At 38.7% G+C, this 22,548-nt stretch overlaps 1 protein-coding gene across 4 annotated transcripts in view; it reads right to left on the bottom strand.

The window, feature by feature from the left end:
- Window positions 1-472: 472 nt before the first annotated feature.
- GOLIM4 (golgi integral membrane protein 4) overlaps window positions 473-22,548 on the bottom strand; it is a 34,476-nt gene continuing 12,400 nt past the window's right edge. The window contains exons 2-16 of one of the 4 annotated variants that reach the window (XM_069865348.1): window positions 19,511-19,585; window positions 18,254-18,303; window positions 17,486-17,539; window positions 16,834-16,984; window positions 15,449-15,531; window positions 14,775-14,858; window positions 11,679-11,846; window positions 10,572-10,901; window positions 9,127-9,365; window positions 7,834-7,913; window positions 7,242-7,354; window positions 5,906-6,073; window positions 4,665-4,733; window positions 2,707-2,787; window positions 473-2,358 (exon numbers count right to left, since the gene is read on the bottom strand). In XM_069865348.1, the coding sequence (XP_069721449.1) occupies window positions 2,203-2,358; window positions 2,707-2,787; window positions 4,665-4,733; window positions 5,906-6,073; window positions 7,242-7,354; window positions 7,834-7,913; window positions 9,127-9,365; window positions 10,572-10,901; window positions 11,679-11,846; window positions 14,775-14,858; window positions 15,449-15,531; window positions 16,834-16,984; window positions 17,486-17,539; window positions 18,254-18,303; window positions 19,511-19,585 (1,901 nt within the window). In that variant the 3' untranslated portion in view covers window positions 473-2,202. The remainder of the gene's footprint in view (window positions 2,359-2,706; window positions 2,788-4,664; window positions 4,734-5,905; window positions 6,074-7,241; window positions 7,355-7,833; window positions 7,914-9,126; window positions 9,366-10,571; window positions 10,902-11,678; window positions 11,847-14,774; window positions 14,859-15,448; window positions 15,532-16,833; window positions 16,985-17,485; window positions 17,540-18,253; window positions 18,304-19,510; window positions 19,586-22,548) is intronic. The other 3 variants (XM_069865349.1, XM_069865350.1, XM_069865351.1) reach the window with 3 other exon arrangements.

Here is a 22,548-nt window from a genome sequence, read left to right as displayed (position 1 = left end):
CGCCGGTTGGCTGCCTCTCTGAGTTCTCCCTGCCTGCAATCAAGTCACCCAGACATTTCTTTCCTGAGCTGATTGCAGCATGAACTAACTTTCTATAAGCTGAGTTTTCCCATTGCTCTTGTTCCCTGAATGGTCTCCAATATTTTGATGAGTGGATGCTAGACCTGGTCACAGTGTGCCAATAGCTGTCTTGCTGCTGCCAAATCCAGAAGTGATGTAACTTTTCACTTTGAATTCATACTTTTACTCTGTTGATGTGGGACTCGCATTAGTCCTCTCTGCCCCAGCAGTCACACTGGGAGTCACGCTTTGTAAGCAGTAAAACAAGGGCATTTCCCACTGCCATTCATCCTTTCCCTTGCTCTGCCAGTCTCTGCTGTGCGCTATGAAAATAAAGTATGAATGCACCATGAGGAAAGCTGCACCAAACCACCACGCCCCAGGAAGATCAGTAACTACATGATAGTTTATTGACTGCAGTCAAGTTTTATTATGCCTCAAATAATTAAATACTGCAACTGTGACATTAAAAATACAGGGCAATTTACCAAAATAATTGTATTCTGAAGATTATGTACATATTATACATTTTACAGTACCATGTAAACTTTTTTGTACATAAGATAAATCTGATTTATGGTAACTAGAAAACCCAAAGTACTCGCTGACAAAAATATTCCTATGAAACATAAGAACTGTGTCTGGGACACTTAGGAAAATTGTAAAGAATGGAGACAAACTATAAAACATAACTGAATTAGTAGAAAAATGAATTAAATTACATTCATATAAAAGTTAAACTAAAAACACCACTATGCGTCATTATTAAAAAAAAAAGGGGAAAAAGATCCCCAGCCCTCTCTCCTTTCATGTATTAACACACATTTTCCTGGGGAGTTATTGTGCGCCTCATTTCCAGCAATGGGGCATCGCCTAGGAAATCCAGATTCCCATTCTCCTTTTAACGTACATTAAATAACTAGGGTCTGTACCAATACAAATACTGTATATAGTCATGCATTGTGTTTATGTTCATAGTAGCCTACCAAGGCACAATTTTTGTGTTGTGTTCCCCCCACCCTTACATTCAGCATGCAGTGCTAGAGATGTCTGCTGTTCAAAAAAAGCTGTGGGATTTGTCTCTAGTCTGATTTTCACACTAGCGGACATGGAAATCCTTCCAGCATTGACTTAAAAATAAATAAGAAAGTAAAGGCCTTGGTTCAACATCTTGCACCAATCGTGTCAACTCAGTTAAGATGCCTTAACTCTCTCCATGGTCTCCAGAAATTGTGTTGCTGAGGTCATTTGATTAGATTGCTCTGGTCAAGTATTTTCTGTATTAACTAGGGCAACAAAATAGTTCCTTCTGTAAATCTTCATTCATATGACAGCTGTATTTGTTTTGATTTGGCATAATGGATCTTCAAGTCTAAATTGGTTTCCAGCTCACATCTCATCTCAGCATATCACTGTTTGCATTATCTGCTATGCAGTGCATATAACTGAAATACCTAGGTCTGCTTATTGAAATAAATGCATAATTTAACTGTATATAAACAGCTGCCAAAATTAACAGCTGCTAACCTGGCTGTATTTTAAAGGCTTGTAAAACTTGCATATTTTATAACTGTTCTGCACCTACAAAAGGCCTGGTCCTGCAAAGAGCTAGGCATGTGCTTATCTTCAAGGATTTGAAGAATCTCATGAGATTATAATGAATGAAACTACCCCAGGCCTTGCCTCTACACACATCGCAGATTGCACCTCGGAGGGGTAGCAGGGCCAGCCATTAGTCACAGAAGTTGTGTCAAGGAAGACAGCAAGAGTTGGAATGACTAATGTCAACTGGGTTTAGGCACTAGATAGTAGTCTCTCAGATGCTGAATGTATCTGACGTTAGACCAAACACCTCTATTGACTTGGACAAGGTGAAAGTGTATTCCAAAATGGCCTTTATAAAAACACGTCCAGAATTTTGAACACTTAAACCTATGTGCTGCCTCTTTATGTACAGCTTCAATAGAAAGAAATCCTAATCTAAAGTATCAAAATTCATATAAACATATGAGAGCATCTAATATAAAAGTAAAAAGTGTAAAACAAACTTTTCTTTTAAATTAAATATCCTAAAAAAGTTGTTGCTTTTCATTAAAAACAAACAAAAGGAATTTGTGTGCTGAAAAAAAAAAAAGGAGAAAACTACATCTCCCCTCGTCTACGAGTTTTTGCTGCAACAGCTCTGCCTTCCTCCTCCTCCTCTTCCTCATAATTTTCTTCATGAACTTCTTTCTGGTTGTTTTCTTCTTGCATCTCTTGCTCTTGATTCGCCCCTCCATTATTCTTTTCATCTGCCTGCTTGGAAATAAATAAATAAATAATCAGATTTGATGCAACTGCCAGTTTCTTTATAGTTTACTTTGGGGTAATGAGATGAAGTTAAGGAAAAGGAAGATGAAAAATGACTTTCAGCTGGAGTTGTTAGAGCTGACAGGCAGAAACAGGAAAAGATTTCCGAGGACCTCCAGGCAGCAAGAATGGATGTGAGAGTAGAAGAAGGGAAAAAAGGAAGTTGGGGCACTGAAATTTTAGTCAATGAATTAAAGCAAGCCACAACAATTACTATGTAACATCACTGTGATAGGATAACCACAATGTTGAGTTTTTAATCATGTCATTGAGTTTGTGGGTTTACACAATACTTACATGTTCATCATTTTCACCATATGGCTCTTCAGCATTGTGTTCCAGTTCTCGTTTCTTCTCTTCAGTTAAATCTTCCTGGATCTACAAAGCACAGATGTTCTGTATATTTTAATTTCCTTTAAAAAAGTAGACTATGGCATAAATGTACACGTTTTTACAGCTACTCTTCTACAGAATGAAGATTCAAAAGAACAGGAGGAGTAGCCATGGAGAGGTTAAAAGAAGGAAAGGAAAAAAAAAAACCCACCCAACTATTTAATTTAGCATATTAAACTTTTAACTGCAACTTTCAGACTCTTTCATTGTCAGCTAACACCCTAAAGAGTCCTTATGTACACTTCCACCCTACTGTGGACTCCTAGAACTATTTCAGTTCTGATATAGGTATTTAATGGTAACTTTATCCATGTTTTCCCAGCAGCTGAGTGATTCTTCTGCCAACTGCTCCTGGAAAACCACAGAAGAGCAAGGGAGGATTGGGAGTGAAGAATAATGTCTTCCAACTCTATCCTTGAATAGAGAGCAGGCCATGCTGAATCTGTTTTCCAGCAATTCAGATATCGATCTATCACTTCCTTCTTTTATGTCAGCACTTTCCCTCACTTCCATGTCCTTTCATGGCTAGGTGCAAATCTGAAAGAAGCATGCTTGATTTTCTTTTGGAGAACATGCACATGTGCTCCAAATGGTGTCCTGCATGCTAGGTAAGATCCTTCCTTAAGGCCATACAGCAATTTCCTTGGGGAAAAGCTGTTTCACCTGGTGGGAAGCATTTGCCACTCCGTGGTGCCACCTACCCCTGCCACAAAGAGCAAGGATGAGACTGCTACTTTGGGCAGGGCTCCCTCCCTCCAGCAGCTGCTGTCACATTCTCCTGAACAACAGCAGCAACAACCTTCTCAACATCTGTAGCAAGAGAGCATGTTTAGAGGTTGGTTCCAACAAGAAGCAAAGCTGCTTGTGAACAAGTTCTTTGGGGTTAGGTATTGCTGCCGGCAGCAGGACATCCATCAAACCTGGATCACTTTGAGAGATATAAGGGAAAGATTTTAACAACATCTACATATAATATTTTAGTCAACCTACTGAAGAAACTATTCCTGATTACAGCACTTGAACTCTCTTGATTGCTCATTCAATCACTGCTTACTCTTTAATATTTCCAGTAAGCACACTGGTCATAGTTCTTTATGAAACATATATTAAATTACTTCCTGTAAGCCAAAGAGTACTTGCCAAAGGCCAACTATTCCCTGTTCCTAATGAGCTGGTTCAATTTAAACAACTATTTTGAACTGCTGAACTCTAAGTGGATACTAGCTAACCTAGACAAAGTGTTCCCGATAAGGGAGTGGCAAGTAGCTGTTTCTATTACTTTTTGTAAATCATTAAGTAGAAAATAGGAATTGATTAGCTATGTGTTGAAGAACTCCAGGGCAGCTCATGCATAATGAGCATGCCATTCAACACAGAAAGGTAAGAGTCCTTTCCCCTTCTCCAGTTCAAAGCAATGTGCTAATAACTTCCTGACTATATGACTCCGTGAATAGCAGGGGCTTACATAACTCTGATTGCTTAGAAGTACAGATAAATCAAATTCGGTGCTACAGCATAAATAACTGGCCAAGGAAGCAGTTCGTCCAGAGCAGCAGTGTGTGATTAGAGATGCAAAGTTAATGACATTTTCAGGAATTTTTCCTTGGGTTGTGAATGGCTTAATCTATTCAATTATCACACAATTAATACCATGTTGCATGGAAGACTGATGAATTGCAGCATACAAGCATGAATAACACTAAATGTGTCCAGAAGCAGACAGCAGAGTAACAGCAAAGACTTCCTGGGTTTCCTAAAGTCAAAGTGACTTGTGTTCATTGTGCAGTTATAAAAGATACCAAGACTGAAAGTTAATGGAGGTGTGATACCAAAGTCCACCTATGCCATGTCTTTTTTCTTACCTCCTCTTCTCCTTCTTCCTGATATTGTTCATCCACATTATCTTCCTGTTGGTCAGGATTTCCTGCCATCTGCAGAAAGATCATATAAAAATTTGGCTCCATGTGCATACCTATTAACTTTAGAAGACTGAAGGTTAAAGCTTCTTGTTCTGGAACTAAAACTTCATGTAAAACTAAAGTAACAATAATAGCATAAGAAGTTATGCCATGTCCATTAGCACTAATGATAGCCTGGCTATATGATCGAGAACTGCCCTAAATTAAAAAACAGACAGCAGAATGATTATAATAAAAATCACTTCACATAGTAAAGCAAGACTCTCCATACTAAGCAGGAAGACAATGAAATATTCACATCATTAAAGACTAATGTCAAAAAAACTGCCTAGGAGTTTGCAGTTTAAACATAGTTGAAACATGCAGCATTGAGTGGAACAGCCATAGGAGGAAAGTGACACCAGTGCTTACAGTTGACTGAGCATTCACAGAATCCTTTGGTTGGAAAAGACCTCTGAGATCAAGTCCAACTGTACCTGCCCACTACTAAACCATATCCCTAAGCACTTCATCTACATGTCTTTTAAACACTTCCCTGGGCAGCCTGTTCCAGTGCCTGATAACCCTTTCAATGAAGAAATTTTTCCACATATCCAATCTAAACCTCCACTGGTGTGCCTTGCAGCCATCTCCTCTCATCCTATTGCTTGTTACTTGGGAGAAGAGACCAGCACTCACCTCACTACAACTTCCTTTCAGATAGACAGTGGTAAGGTCTGCCCTCAGCCTTCTTTTCTCTAGGCTAAATAATACCAGTTCCCTCAGCCCTCACTCATAAGACTTGTTCTCCAGCCCCTTCAGCAGCTTTGTTGCCCTTCTCTGGACATACTCCAGCACCCCTGTGTCCTTCTAGCGAGAGGCTCAAAAATGAACACAGTAGTGATGTGAACTGTGTTGATGGAATGGAAATAAAGACAAAGATTGTATCAGCAGGTGTCCTTGCAGGGGCCTGGGTGAAGATAAATACAGGGCTCTGAACCTCGAGACTACAGAACCTCACTGAGCAGAGCCAGTGATGAAAGATATACCAGGGTAACAGCAGGGATAATTCCACACTTCCAACTCCACATAGCATATACAGCTTAAAAGAGATTTTTAGAGATCAAAGTTCAGTGTTCTCTTGCCTATCTGTGCTACACTGTCCTTAAAGAAGACCTACAGGTGCTTCCTCTCCATTTACTGACCACTAGGTGCTCTTCCATTCCTGGATGTCCTTCTTTCTGACTGGTGTCCTTGTGCTTTTCATTTTCATCTGGTAGATTTTCTTCTCTCTCTTGTTCAGCTTCCTCAAATTCATCTTCTCCCTGATTATTAGGGTCATCAGCAGGGTTCACATCTTCCACAGCTGCCTTCTGTAATTTTCAGAACTGAATGTTAAACATATATTTTTATTTCACAGTTAAATTCCATTTCACTTGAAAGCTACCCTAGCATGGGCTGGGTTAGAGACAACTCCATACCCACTGAACCCAGCTGGAACCTCTCTGCAAGCATCAGGGGGCCCTGGATCAAACCCTAGCCAGTACAGAAGTGTCAGCTCCTGAAAGAATAAAGTACTCCAGCACTGAACACAGAACTGCACTATGGGTACCTGTCTGCTAAAAACACATTGAAGATGATGACTCATTTCACATAGGCCGTTGAACTCCTTTTGTTTATTGACTATCTGACAACTGACAAGGCCTGATAAGACCGGGTGAAAAAAATATAAGAGCTGAAATGCTCATGGCTCAAAAGAGCTATGTGATCTTGCAAGCACCAGTCTGTCCTGCTATATTGAATTTTCTATATATTTATAATAAAACAAAACCTCACTTTTCATCATATTTTGCCATCAGCAAATAAGCATTTTCTTTCTGCTTGTCATTCAGTAAAAGCATTTCTGATAATTTTATAGCTGGAAAATTAAAGTTCTTTCAGAAATATTGACTATACAAGTTAACTTGCTGAGGGGGAGGGGAGAAATGATAGGCTCGATGTTCCACAAGACCAGGTAAAACAGAACTTGTGGGAAGGCACAGGACTGAATCTCCTGTCCCCTCATTTCTGTGCAGTTAGTATCGTAGCTGTGTTTGGTGTTGCAGTTTGTTCTCTTTCAAGATCTCACGCTCCTGTACTGACTCCAGCTGGTTTCAGGGGCTATGGAGTTAGATCTTACCTCTTAATGGATGACAGTTTTGACTGAGCACTCATGAGTTACTCCTGTTATTTTTTTTAATCCACATTTACCTGTTCAAGTCCCAGCTAAGTCCAAACCCTTTATTCAAGCTAAAGCACAGATCAAAGGAATGTGGAAAAGGAGCTTGCTTTCAACAAGGAAACTTTTTTTTTTTTTATTTCTTCCAAAATCAGTAAGGACAACTTTAAATAGATCATAGACGTAGTTTTAAACTGTCAAACTTGTCTTCTGAGCAGACCTGTGTTTCATTCTATTTCTGTAATGCGGAATTATGTTAGATGGGATTCTGAGTTTTCATTTCAGTAACGATTGCAATCTATAGCATCTTAATTCATACTCACCAATTCATCAGCCTGCTGATTTTCTACTTGATGTTCTGGTTCTTGCTGTTCATTCACATTATTTTGATCATCATCTTCACCTTCCTCCTGGTGCTGATTGTCACGTTCATAAGCTGCAAATTTTTGATATTATTATTGTATAACTGCAGTTTCTAGTTAGCCCTTTTAAAAAGTCTCCTATATATTAGCTTCCATACATGCTTTTAGCAGTAGGCAGCCTTACCTAAAGAGCTTACCTGAACAGATAATGCTAACAATTGCTTTACTGCTAGTAGGAAATGAACACTGAAAGATTATATAATTTGAAGAGAACAAACAAAATTGTATTCAAAGCCAGGAACATGATCAAGATTCACAAAGCCCTATCCTAGTAAGCTCAATCAAAAGAACACGTTTCCATTCAGGAAAGTGGATATGATCTTCAGTAATATCTCAGTCAGTTCAGCCAGTGTTATTTGAGCTTCTGGTTTTAAATCGCAAGTTTATATTTCACTTGAATACAAACTGGATATGAAATGAACATTAAAATCTCACATGAAAGGCAGTACACAGGGAACCTGTGAACACAGTAGGGACATAAAATTTATCTTACCTCCTTCCTCTTCCCGAATACCTTGCTCTTCTTCCCCTTGTACAATATCGTGGTCCATGTTATCATATTGAGCCTGTTGGCTGAGAAAATGAAATGCAAATATATCATTTCAGTTTCAATAAAGTGTTTTCACTTCAATGGACAAACCATGCTACTGCATCTCTGCCTCTCCCAAGCCCTAACAGAATGTGTTCCAGTTTGGCTTTCTACTACCTAATATTTTCTCACATTATCTTCCCTGGAAGAATATATACTTTATGGAACAAAGACTTTCTTGTCGTGCTATACTAACTTCTGTGCTTGTATTTGTCCATACATCAATGGAATCTAATTTTGTATTTTCAGAATTCCTAAACCCAGTATTTTCCATAATCAAAGCCCAAATAGTATGAACCCCTCAGACAAGGTGTTTTAAAGACAGACTACATGGATCAGTTGTTTTGTTGACTAAGCAGTTTTAGATTTCATCTTGGAAGGGGTTTAATTGTGTGGTTATTCTTGCAGAACTGAATATTTCGACCCTCAATTTATGAAAGGCTCTCATACCAAAATCTTTTTAGAGCACAGGTCAAGTTAATAACTAATATTTGAGTGTTTCAGCACAGAAAATTGCTTGAGATTCCAAAACACAACAAACTGTCTCTAACAATTTTAAACTAAGCAGAAGCATAAGGAAATAGGACAGGGAGGGTTAAAGACACATAGAAGCTAGAGCATCATGAATATAACTTCATTCACAATAACTTTATTACAATTAGTTAGTTATAACAATAACTAACAGGTTGTTGGGTTTCTCCTGAAATCAAGTTTTAATTTCTAAAATGGAAATAACAGTAGTCATTCTTGTCCATAAAGTCCTCATGGAATTACTTAAAAACAGCACCTCACATTTAAGAGGGAACTTTAGCTTAAGTACCTTAAAGTACATCTCATACTGCAGCTCCTCAGTATTACAAGATCATAATTGCTAAGTGGAAGATAATTACTAATTTAAAGCAAGCTTTGAGACAGGAGGCATTTGTATGCCAAAAGCCTCTAGCCTCCTCCACAGATGTGCACAGCAACATGAAATCATTACTCCAGACTTCAGAGGCTTCCACAGTAAAAGTCAAAACAAACCAACAAAAAATAGCAATCAGATTTATCCTTGGAAAGGAGATGAAGCTCCCTGAATTTAGTTTCTGGGCAGCCTAGGTTTGTAGCATTAAACCACCTTCTTTCAAAGGTGGTATAGTGCTAAGCCATAAAACTTAAGAGCACAGACCATGACAACCTCATGTAAAAGAATTTAACCTTAGCTGGTTTTTATAGAGTTTTTCTCCTTGTTCTGACTGTTTCTGCAGCTGAAGCTCTTTTTCTTGAAGCTGTTGCTGCCGCAACAGCTGTCCTCGCAGTCTTTGCTGGTGCAGTGATTCCTGATGTTCTCGTAGCCGACTGGCTTCCTCTGCTATTTGGGCTGCAAGATGTTGCTGCTCTAGTTGCTGTTCATAAGCTGACTTATGTCTTTTTGTTACAGCTTTTGTTGATGTTACCTGTCAAAGAAATACGTTAGCCATAGATTAATCATAATCCCAGTGATTAGAAACAAGCACGCATAAACCTGTGACAAGAGGGAAAATTCGGCAGGTGCTACATGCAATAGGCAGAATTACAGCAAAGTTGTTTTAATTTTTCTTGTCTCTGCTTAAAGTTTAATTATTTTGCTGAACACAGACTGGAAGCATAGGGGTATTTGTGAAGGATGGGGAAGGAAAAGGAGATAATAAGGCTGGGAGAAGACATGCTTTTCTTGCATATCAATAATAATAAACCTGATGAACATATTACCTGTAAAAGGAAGTTCGGATGGCTGACAATCAACACAGCAAAAATGCTTCCATTGATTCAACTGGTAATTTCAGTAGGGGCTGCTTTGAGCCTTAAGTGAGACACTATTTTTTACAGTCAGCAGTGACTTAAACCATCTCCAGTTTCACTGCTTAACCTATTGCTGCTGTTCTAACCCACTGCACCTCTCCAACAACTGATCTGCTAGGAGAGTAACTGTTTACAAAGCCTAAAGTGATATCAGTAAAATAGCTTCGACTGGAAATCTCATCTAGAATGTAAATCCAGGATTTGCTGGTTTTATTTAAAGCCATACAGAGCAAGCCGTGCCATTGCTGTGCACCAATTTCCCCTGGCTATTTTAGTCATGTTCACCTTGCAGTTAAAATTGCTTGTCAAACAAAAGCTAACATTTAGATGGAAATGTATTTACAGAAGGGAGATATACCTGACAAGGAAACATGCTGCAATTTGCCGAGATGCACCAAATTAAAATTAGTTAGGCAGAACAACTCTCCATCAAAGGCGGTAAAGTTAAGTCTCCTTCTGTCTTCTTTCCATCAGCTACCACAGGCCTCAAATTTAAAGCAGGAGATGGGATTCAACCCGACTGCTCTTTATTTTCCATCTGTTGCTTTTTATCAGCAGAATTAGTGTTCATTAAGCTGCATTTGGCAAGCATGTTAAAGTTGAGCCTGAATCTTATGCATACAAGTGCTTCAAATCCCAATTTCTCTAAAAATATGCCAATTTTATCTAAGAACCAGTGAGTGCTCCGAATCCAAAGCTTTCTATAAATATGACACTGATTTTACCTATAAACAGGTGAGTGCAATACAGGGCCAACAATGACAAGAGATGCCTCCACTTAAAAAGCAAATCTCATTGATTCGTAGAAAAGAGCTCCATACTTCTGAATTAAGATGATCACCCAACATGTTGGTTTCTTCTTCTTTCTGCTCCCGTTTTCTCCACTCATGGTCTTCCGGTACTTGGTCCTGTTCCTCCTCTAAGTGCTCAGGCTGACCTGCCTGCTCCATTTCTTCCTCTTCAAGTTCTTTCTTGCGTTCTTCTTCAACTTGATCAACATGTTGCTCATCATCCTCTCCAGCTTCTTGTTGCTCCTGAATATTTAGTTCTTTGGCATGCTGGCCCTCAGCCCTTCTTTGCAGATGAAAAGGCTCAGTTCCATCCTCTTTTTCTTGGGTATTTATGTCTTCTTTCTCTTTTGGCCTCTCATTCTGAAAAACATACACAAGATTATGTGTGCACAAGATATTATGGATTTCCAGTTTTCAAGAGAGCCAAGGACAAGATATGGATGCCTTTATTCCAGCCTGCAGCAGTGAGAGCCTGTAGGCATGAGAGCCAAATACCTGCTTCTGAATAAGCTGCCCCTCCTGCCAAACAGTATCAATACCTGATACTTGGCTCAGCGCAGCTGCACAAGGTGTTATACAATTGCATCATAAAACAGGTTAACCCTCCTTTTATCTGAAGAGGAACAAACATACAGTTCTGTAACGACAAAGGAGGTTTTGTATTTTTATTTCCTGTAGGTTCTGCTGGCCAAGAACTGTTGTAAAAGAGTTACAACTGATACTGTACTTTTACCCACAACTTTGCCTTTTTTCCTTTTTAAACATCAGATAGCGCAACAATTTGAAGTGTGCCACTGAAACTTTATAAAACACATGAAAATTTCTTTAGAACCTGTTACAGCTTTTAACACATGGTATCTAAAACTGTAGAGACCACTTATTACTCAAAACAATAAGATTTTTGGCGATGTCTTAAAACAACTTGCATAAACCAGCTTTAAGTGCATTTAGAGTAATGTGACACAAGCTCATATATTCTACTACTCTAAGATTAAACTGTTCCTTACTACTTTACTGAAGAATAGACAAATGTGTACAGTTAAATATATACTCGTATTGGAAGATAAGCACATAGCTAGTATTTTCCTGAATGAGAGCCATTTCCTATAGCATCTGTAGCCAGTCAGTACTTTATACCTCGTTCTGCTCTTCAGCCACAGCTTCGTGGTGCATTAGATGGTCACTGGGAGGAGTCTGTGCTCGTGCCATCACTTGCTCATTTGGTTGTTCTAAGTTCTCAGGCTGTCGGAAACTTGGCATTTTGTTGAGTGTGTCCTTCAACTGTTTGTATTCCTCCACCTGGGACTAAAGTCAACACATTAATTATAGCATGTCCAATCAACTCCTTAATAAACTGTAGTCACCTCAGAGTGAACTTGCTGGCAAGAGATATCATAGAAAGATTCAATATTCACATCAGACCAAGTACCAAGGAGAAGGGACAGGAGCTTTTAAAACTGGTTGTTTCCACGTATTAGATAGCATTGATTCATCAAAATCTTTTCAGCCAAAGTGCACATGCATACAAAATATATTAGAAAAATCTCTGTTGGACAAAGCTGAAGATTTGTTTTATTCATGCCAAGCAAAAGAATTGTCAAAAAGGGAGTGATGCAGTTTTCTTGGCAGACTAAAGCAAGGGAAATAGAGAGCACCACAGCTTCTCCTTTACTGGTAGAAAGAAGTACAGTCCTTTCAGAAACAGTAGCTTTAAAGTATATATACACATCTTGAACATGCCAAATCATCAACATTTAGACATGTTATGAAAGACAACAGCTCACATACAGAACTGAGGCAAAGAACGTCATAGTACACTGTTGGTGAAGAGCAAGGGAAAAAAAAGGGAAAAACAAAGAAAAAGAAGAGAGGAAATGTAAATTTCTAAGGTGTTCCTGAAATGCAACAGTAAAATGTTATAATTTGATTTGCTGTTTAACTTTGTATAAACTCAGGATACTTTTAAAAAGCTTTAAAGTCCAGTATGAGAATCTAGACTCTTATATGAGTACAAGAAAGATTATCTCGTAAATTAAATTTTTTTGAGATGGACAGGATTCCTAAGAGCTGACCAGCTGTAAATACAAAAGGTGGTGCCCCATGAGAGGGTTTCTCTGTGGCTCCACTGGACGTGGTAGGCATGTTTACTGTCCATTTTGAAATCAGAGGTGCATTTCACAATAATTTCAAAATTCAGGTTAAAAACTGGCTGCAGTTTCCACTTGGTGACTGCGTATGTTATTTTGTGTGTTATGTGGTATCATAGCAATCAATAGTACAGCAGACAGGCATGATGCATTGATGTACAATGCATAATACTCATACAAAACAATATCCACAGTGCTACAGATTGACATGATGCAATGTATAACAGCTCCGAAGCTAGACGCACCTCGAAGCATCTTCAAAAGACTAGGGGATCCATTACAACAGAAGGGCCTAAAAGTAAAGCAGAACGCACAGTAATTACTCTTGTCATTCCAGAGGGATACTTCCGCTTCCTGATTAACTGCTGGAGAGTCCAATAAGAAATTTTAGAAGAAAAAGGTCCTGTTTACTTAACATACAACTAAAATGCAGGTCTCCAATCTTATTTTTTTTCTCCAGTCGCTGACCATGCAGACAGACTACTAAATTGGCATATTTAAACAGTGCACGTCCAGATCAGAATTCAAGTACTCCATTCTGCTGCACGAGTCACTAAGCTGAACATTGAGATTCAAAGCCATAGCTTAAAATGTATTAATACTGGCAGAAAGACAAGGTTTATAAAAATATATAATGAATATGTCTGGCTTTTTCAGCTATGGAGAAGTACAAAGATTACAGTGCCTTAAAGATTCAGGTCACAAATTCATTAGTGCAGTTTTGACTACTGATATTTAATGTCTGGAATATACTTACAAATAGAGTGGTCATTTATCAAGCTATGTTTCTAAGGAATAATCCCTTGTGAACTTTTTGTAGCTAGTTTGCAGGAGAAACCAAGCAACTCTGCTAAATACTTTCTGTTCTGAAAGAATGTGTAAGACTTCTCTAGAAGGAAAAGTTCTCCATATGCTAAATGGCGCATTCTGATTGCGGATAGAAAGGCTTTGTGTGACACAGGTTTGCTAATTAAAGAACTGAATCAAAGCCAGAAGTATATGGAACTTCCCTTTGGACTTGGTGAACCTTAAATCACAACCTGCATCTGCCCTTATGGAATTCAGATGGTAGAAAATACATACCAAGCAGCTAACGTGGCCAGTGGGAGAAGAGCTTAAAATTAGCTGCCAACGTGTTTTAGTATTGGAAATTAAGGCTTCTCATTTATTTAATCTGCGAGGGAACTTTCCTGGTCTTTCCCTCTATGTATATATATATAATTTTTTTTTCTATTTTTAATATCTACACATACCGACTTGCACAACAAGCAGAACTGGAGGAAAAAAAAAGATCAAATGTTCTCAATGCTGCTAATGATTTTGTGGATTGTGAAAATACTTAAATTAAGAAAATACTCAGGAATAAAAACAACTTCACACCGCCTCATTGCCTTTCCCTCTGATCTTTCACCAATAGTCATCTTCTTCTCTGACATTATTCCTATTTGCAGACTCCTCATGGCCTACACCGCTTATACTGGCACAGCAGACTGAATTTGCAATAGTCTAACGAAGAGTGCACTTTGTAGATAATTCACTTGAAATAACATTTAAGAAAGATAATGTTGCTGTTTATTTTTAACTAATTTGAGTTCTACCTGGAATTTACATTCCTCCATATATACTCTGCCACTGTGGCACTGATGCATATACCCTTATAAACCTTCCAGTCACGCACAAAAAGACTTTATAGTATGCCAGCATCCAGGTCTCTATAATGATACATTTGAATTTCAGAGTGTGAGATATTAGACTGACAGAAGTTCTATCAGAGAAGACAGAGAAAGAAAGGTTTTCAACAGTTCTCATGGAAGCAGACATTCTCCTCCACTCTGATAAGAATCATTAATACATGCACTCTTGGGCCAGTAATACAGATAGTTATTTTCCAACAGCCCTGTGATTTGTTGAAGCTTCGTCATTAAAAGCAACCCTTTAAGTCATGCATTTCCCTGCAGTGTGCAGCATGGTGCTAACTGCAGATTCCCCATGCGAAAGGCTACATGCATAACGTTACAGTCAGCTGAACTAGGAGAAACAAGTTTTAGAAAGGCTAGAGCCAGCAGAAGCTGCTTTCCTTTCTGACCTGTGCAGCAGCTAGTGCACTCTTGTGGTCTTCCAATGTCACTACAAGCTGGTTGTGTTGGGAGAGTAAGTTCTTATGCTGTTGCTACACAAAAAGAAGAACATTACATGTTTCACATAAAGTGCATTCTAAAGGTAAATAAGGTATCCCAGGAGATTTTGAACCAGGAAGATAATTCAATTTGTTTAAAAAAAAAAATCTTGAGTTGGAATAACAGCATTTATTTATTTGACATGGAATGCATATTAAACACGCAGAGAAGGCAAGTGTGCCAGGAAAGAAAATTTAGAGGCCAGGATTTGCGTAACTAAAATAAAGTTAAAAGTTAGAGTAGATATTGATGAATGTTTATGTTGATGAGCTGGAAAACGTTAATTTCAGCAGACTTAGCTTGCCAAAACACAGTTCTTAACTTGCAAAGTCAAATCTTCAATTCCAAATTTCTATAGTAAAATATTTCTCTTCCTTTTTATTTCTTTAAAAAAAAAAAAAAAATAGTCTACCTAGAGTGAAGGTGGCAAAACACATGAAATCCAGTTCAGTCATATTCCTCTCCTGTTTGCCACATAACAAACTACAAGTCTGCAGCATAACCCATTTTTGGCTTGTTAAAACTTGGGAACATTTTTGGTTTTTGTAATGATCTTGAAAGTTCTCCTTAAAGCAAAGCCTACCTTGACATCTTGTAGCTGGGTGTGAATGTCTTGGTGAGCTTTTCTCAACTGTCTGTTCTCCTCCCGTAAGTTATACAGCGATTCTGTTTAAAAGAAGTGACATGCATAATTTAAACTTGGTGAAACGTATAATACTAGACTAAGCACCAAAATTAAGACTATAACAAACTACATAAAATCCTACAAAAATGCTATAGTAAAAATGGATTACAGTAGTTGCATGGCTCCTTTACATTACATCTCTTCCCCAGCCCTATAAAATGCCTTACACTTTCAAGCATAAAATTGTAAAATTTACTTAAATTTTGTATTAGCACAACCAGTCTGCAACTGGAATTATGCATCACTGTTCATGCTGGGGACCACAGACAACACAATCCATTATGATAATCCAAACCTTTAAAATGCAGAGAGGAAGGCACCCTCCTCTCTTTCCCCACATCTAATCTGGTGAGTGAGAATTTTATGCCATAGGACTAAGCTGTTCTTTTGGAAGAGGTGCCCAGATGGCCAGCATACTTAACAAGCTTTACGTTCTGGGTCCAGAGAGAGGAGTTTCTCTTCCACATCAACATAATGTAAGAAATGGGAGTATTGCAGGCAGACACAGGCAAGCTCTTCCCACACTCCAAGCTGCTAGGCTGCAATCCAGCTCAGTCCAAGAGCCGTATGACTTCATTGGTCTAGTGCCAAGGCAGAACTAATAAACCAGGCTCTGCCTGCAAAATACTGTGCAGACAAAACTGCAGACAGCTCCAAAACCAACTTGTTAGTGACACACGGCAGAAAGTGGCTGAAGGCCCTTGATGAGGAGAGCCTCATCCTTTTGTTCTATGCAATTGTTTAATTTAGATCGAAGAGGTCTGAAAACCTCTTTAATTGGAAACTAGATACTAGGAGTAAAGAATGAATATCTCATCCAAGTATACAGATGCAATATAGTCAAAGAAGCTGATACATTTTAGAACCAATTTTTTTGTATGAATGTAAAGTCACTTCACAAATAGGCAAAATCAAATCTCTGATGGAAGTGGCAAACGCTCTTAGATCATCCTTTTTTTGTAAATGAAAGACGAAGAGACAGATCTATTTTTCCAGGTTTATACAAGTCTTAGAACAAAAAACCTAAAGACTGGATAAACCATCCTCTGACGTTTGACTGGTTTTTAAGTGTGGTGTTTCTTATTATTTCTCTAACCTACACAGAAACACAGAGCAGACAAAAAGTGCAGAAAGAGGCCACCGAAAAACATCAGGAAAACGTAACTCATCAGGAAAGATAAGACATACGAATGACCTGTTTGTGAGAACAATGTCTTTCAATCTCACACCACATAAAACACAATGACAAACACACATTTTAGTATGATACAGTTTGCATATACCCTTCAGCTTAGAAATCTCCTGCTCCTTTTCCTGCTGCAGTTGTAAGTATCGCTCCTTGTGATCACTGAATGTTCTGCTAAACTCTTCTCCTTGCCTTCGGTGATCTTCCTCAAGGTCAGCATGCTGTTTCTTCAGTTCTTCATGTTGACTCTGCAAGTTGGAGAGCAGAACAGTTCTGTATCTGCATATCTAGCTAATATTGTCTTTGGCAATTTGTTAAATAAAGTCCAGATGAACAGGAAGCGTTTGTAACAAGAAGTTCATTATTCAAAGCATGCACGTTGCGACTCCTCTCAAACACAAAATGATCGCTGGCATGAATAGTCTCCAGTCCTAGGTCTACGTCACCTCACCCTGCAGTCGCACTTGTTCCACTGGTAGCTTGTTGAATATATCTAAGAAATTCCTTACATGCCAAACTATGTAAAGTCTGATAAGCCAGTGTTCCATACAAGTAATTGCATTTGATAAGATTAAATTACCTGCTGAAAAGCTTGCCTAAGAAAAACTGCAGTAAATCATCTTTTAAGGGCACTGTTGTTAAAAGAAGGCACATGCCTGCATTCTGGAGTGAATTACCAGAAGCCAGTGAGGCAAACCCCCCACCTTGAGTAGCAGCGCCCTGTGGATCAGGATAGCTTGGTTACCTACCTTCAACATCTGGTGCTGTACACTCAGTGCACTGTATCGGCTATTGGAGTCTTGCTGTAAAACAAAACCACTAGTGTTAAACAACAATGCTGTCACTTCTCTAACCTCTGTACAGGAAGCAATTTAGGAGTCATAAGCCAAGGGAAACAACTCCCTAGGAAACAAATTAATCTCTCCACTTGCTTTGGAACCTGGCAAGCATATATGTATTTTAACTTAAGTTACTCGGCACACAAACTACTCCCCAGTTTCACGGTGAAATAGTCAAAATCCTAATTTACTTGCTTTATAAAGAGCTCTCTGCAGGCCTCTGGGTCCTCCACCAGATACAGCTTTCCTTCTGCCATTTGGTATACAAAAGAAAGTTTCTTGATGATTTTATACTTTTCAGTTCAAAGACCATATGTTAGAAAGGACCACTGTCCTTTGCCCTGTGGACTAAGCTACAAAAAGATTTCTAATACCTTCTTATTCCCCCTTACCCTCAGAATTAGCAACATTATGCTTCAACTACTGAAATATAAACAAGGGGATATTTTCTGTATTAATTTTCTGGAAAGATATTGTTATCTTCTACCACAGCTTAAATAATTAGGCATTACAGAGCACTTATGCATGCAGAGTAGATATAGGATAAGTGAGATCTCTTTCAATGCATATTTTGTAAGACCTCTTCCTTTGAACAGTTATAATTGCAAAGCATTTCCTTTTTCTTGCAACTCAAATAGCATCAACTATTATAAACTCGTACTAGGAATGACAACTTACCCTTCCCTTATTGAGTGTTTCCTGTGCTTCTAGTTTATAAACAAGAAAATCTACAACATAAAAGGGAAAACACTGATGAAAAAAACCAAGGAAGATTAGAATAACTGTTGCATACATAAATCCTCTTAAGAGCTGAATGCTTATGCAGTTACAGTTTTCCAAAAGATTGTCAAAAAACCCCTATGGATAACTTAACAAAATGCTCAAATTTTGACAGAATATTTTCATTAAAGGGTTTCATTGTTCCATAAAATACTTCACTGAAGTTTTATGACTTAGTGTGATATAGAAGGTATAGGCTCAAGACTACAGACCTGTTATATTAAACCTGTTATACGACCTCTCTTAGCAGAGACCCAGTAGCATCATACAAAAGGAAAAGGACTTATACGAATTGTGTGGTTTTGTACTAGGATAAAAAAAATGTGCTTTAAGAAGTGTGAAAATCTAGACTAAGTTTATATAAAACTGAATTTCCTTTTTTGTTCCTTGATGCTGCCTCTCAGGATTTGAAAATGTAGACTCCCCTCGGCGTCGCAATGGAGCAGCTCTACTCTAGATGGCACCAGAAAGCTATCGAGACCTGCACGGTAAAGATCACTTCTTACAATGTTCTTCACCTTTGCTAAAGCAGTTGCAATTCAGTGGCCGAGTTCTCTGTTTTAGGAAGAACACACACGGGCTTTATCCTGAAAATCGTATTGAATTTGGAACAAATGACTCTCAACTCATAGGACTGCATTCTGCTGAAGTTACACAGAGGCCATGCGTGTAAGAAATCGGTATCCCAACATTTCCCTCACACACAACCCCTTAGTATTTAGCTGTAATCAGAAAAAGGTACATAAGCATGTGCTTACTCTTAAGCATATGCAAAAATATTGATTCAGAGTCTAACTTCACATTGATGAAATGCAGAAAAAGATGTGTTTTTGGCATGAGTTTCAAATCTTCAGCATGCCAGAAGGCTTTACTCAGGCCCATATTTCACATACCTGTTCAGTTATGTACCCTGATACAAACACATTCTCTGTGTATACTATGCCACGTTGCAGTGATCTGTAAATAGTACTAAAAAGATATTTACTTTTTTAAAAAATATTAAAAAAAAACCTAAAAAGATGGACTAAAGAGACCATCACAGATCTGCCAAGGTGGTCCTGTTAACATGTTATACGTCAGCAACTCACTGAAAATTGAACAAAATACATCTGAAGTTACTTTTTAAAATATTCGAAGTTAAAAGCATGTTTTTACCTTCTTTTGCTTTCTTATGTTCAAGCCTTTCCTTTTGTAATGACTTTTCTAATCTTGACCTGTGCTCATATACAACTGAAAAGAGAAATTTTGTATACAATTAATTTTTTAAAAGTAATTAATTAATTTAGAAAGTAATATAAGCAAAACACCACCCATTCCCAGCACACACAAAGAGCATTGGCACAGAACTTACCAGGAACATACAAGTGCAATGAGGTCATAGGATAAAGGACTGCTTACATCATTTGAGACAGGAGTTTTTGGTTGGGTTTTTTTTTTGCACACTATTTGATCCTGAGTTTGGATTATTTCCCATTGCATAAACATAGAATGTGATAGCCATGTAAGTGATTTGTTTATGGGGACAGTCAGCTATGGTAGATCTACATGAAACCTACTAAATGCCCTTTCCTTCTTAGGTATGCAGGTATGCATTTTCCTATGCTTTCATTCTCTCTTGCCTTGTTTGTAAAGAGACAAGGAAATAAGACAGGACAGTCTTACTGCCAGAGTAAATCCTTACAGCAAATTGCCACAAGGAGGGAAGAGAGATGCTCAAGAGCAGGACAACTTAGAGAGGTGTTGTAGTACACTAGACAGGCTGCTTAAGCTAAGAAATGGAAAACCTAAGATCCCTTCCTAAATTCTTCCAAGAACTCAGTTGTGACAAGTCAGTTTTCTGTGATCTTCTTTTTGTAAAGCCTGGATAACAGTATCCTTTTACACCACAACATCTGTTGAAGACCCACAGACTGCACAAATGCTTAGGTATATAATGTCCTACATTTTTTAATCAGCATGTGCTGACAGCAAGTATGCATATGCTAAAGCACTCTGTACTCACAACATCCACATAATCTGAGGAGGACTCGGGGCAGGGGCACCGGGACAGGGGGATGGGTATGAGGGTCACCTTCCAGTTAAGCAGATAAAGCAGGAAGAACAAAGGAAATCATATGAAGGGCTAGGATAGCAGAAGTATAAAGCTAAACTTCTAAGGATAAGGTAGCAGACTGCTCATCAGGAAATCATTTCAGTTTGAGAGAAAAATCTCATCTTTCCTGATTTTAAATGCATTTATGCATTTTCTTTAATTGAGTCGAAATACCCATGATAGTCTAGAGATGAAGGAAGAAGTCTGGGTACAGTACTTCAGTCAAACCCCAACAAGCTGAGGTTTTTAGGGTCACCTCTCTCAGTACAACCTGTAACATCCTCAACAGACCAGGTAATGACAGCCATGCAGGGTACCACTGTCCCCACCCCACCACAGGGTCACTGACTGCATGATATGTTTTGGGAAGATGCTCTGATAATCTTTCCTGAACTCTGCAAGCCCTCTGAGCTGACACTGCTACCACAAGAGGTGGTTCTGCTGCTTTTTCTTGTGCTGTCCCCTTTGCTCTCACTGGTACAGGCAATGGGATAGCAAGACAGCTGGGGACAGTGCATGCAATAAATTTCTTGTGGTGGCAGTGCCGGCTTGTACAGTTTTTAAGAGAACAGCAGTAATGACTAGCAGTGACTTGGACTGCTGGGTGGCATTGTTCGGGACAGACTGCTCCAGGTTTGATCACAGAGGGCAGAGACAACCTTATTTCTAGGTTTTTTTTATGGTATGAAAGCCACTGTAGGTCATATTATTGGTCCAACAGACTGACCTCTGCAAGAGCAGATACCTAATACAGAATACACACAAAGAGTTTACAGTATTTTCTTGGCACTGTCTTCCAGAAATTTATGACTCCCAAAGACTATCCAAGGTGACCGCAGGTCCTTTGCATACATCATTGTTATGAATTTGTCTAATGGTTTGTTGTATCCGTGTGTATTTAGGACATCCAATATCACCTGGCAGAGTCCCACCACTTAGCTGCCAGTAAGGCAGCATCTCATTCAGCTTGTGTTTTGAACATCTAGTTTTGAATGTCTCACAAGTGATGGGGCACATCAGTCCCTATTTACCCTTTCCTCACCAGTCATTAGCTTGAAGCATCATTATCTGAAATAGCCTACCAAGTTTGCAGTAGAGGAAAGATATTAAACTCTGGCAAGTGTAGTATTACATTTACACAAGCTCAATTTAACACAAGTACCTTTCGCTGTTCAAAGTATAACTTGCATTCTTTTAAAGGGTTATTAATTTGTACTAATGGAATGTGTGATTTTTCCTTCTAAACTAGTAAACTAATTTTCTGAGAAGTAAGCCATTAGTGAACATAAGCCTTCAACAGGAAGCATCCCATAAAGATTTGTATCTTGGCAGCCACAGAGAATTCCTCTTGCATCTTAAAACATGTTCTTAATTCCACCAAGGGGCATTCTGCAGGCTTTTTACAAGTGTTTATGTTTTAGCTTAGAAGCTGGATAGCTAATCAGTCCTTGTCACCTATCCCTACTGTGCCATTTATCTTCTAAAGTCAAGGGCATCAGTCAAGATGAACTAATGTATAACATCCTCTGCAAGAAAACAAGCATGCAATGAATATTCACAAAGTCACCAGCAAGTAAGCTTCCAGAGAAGGAAAAAAAAAAATGGCAACAGTACAGTAATGGTTTTATCTAGGCACCAAAGGTTGTGAATGCCAAATTACATTGCAAAAGGAACAGCGGTTGTACCATAGCAACCCAGGAGAGAAATGAAAATCCATAATGGGTTTCCCCTCCCATGCAATCGGGGTGGAAATAGGCTTTTTGGCAGACAGACTAAACCACAAACGCATTCAGAGGTAACGTTTTCCATTTCACTTCTTTGCCTGCAAGCGCACCTTCTTCAGCTCCTCCTAGTGTTTTAACAAGTATGGGACAGGAAACCCTGCCCAACAAACCCATAAAAAGGCAGGAAGGAGAAAGAGAAAGTAATTGCTTGGGTTTTAGGGATTGCGGTGCTCTATACCTTCCACAGCTAATTGCGTCTCTGCTGAGCTTTGCCTTTCCTGTCTCCACCCTGCACTTCCAAGCAGTGTCTCTACATCCCTCCCAGGTATCCTCACTGCTACCTTCTTTGTGGTAACCTTCAAAACACTGCAACAAAG

Source organism: Phaenicophaeus curvirostris, chromosome 10 (assembly GCF_032191515.1).
Source record: "Phaenicophaeus curvirostris isolate KB17595 chromosome 10, BPBGC_Pcur_1.0, whole genome shotgun sequence".
Lineage (NCBI taxonomy): Eukaryota > Metazoa > Chordata > Aves > Cuculiformes > Cuculidae > Phaenicophaeus > Phaenicophaeus curvirostris.
This window is presented reverse-complemented; position numbering and strand designations above follow the sequence as displayed.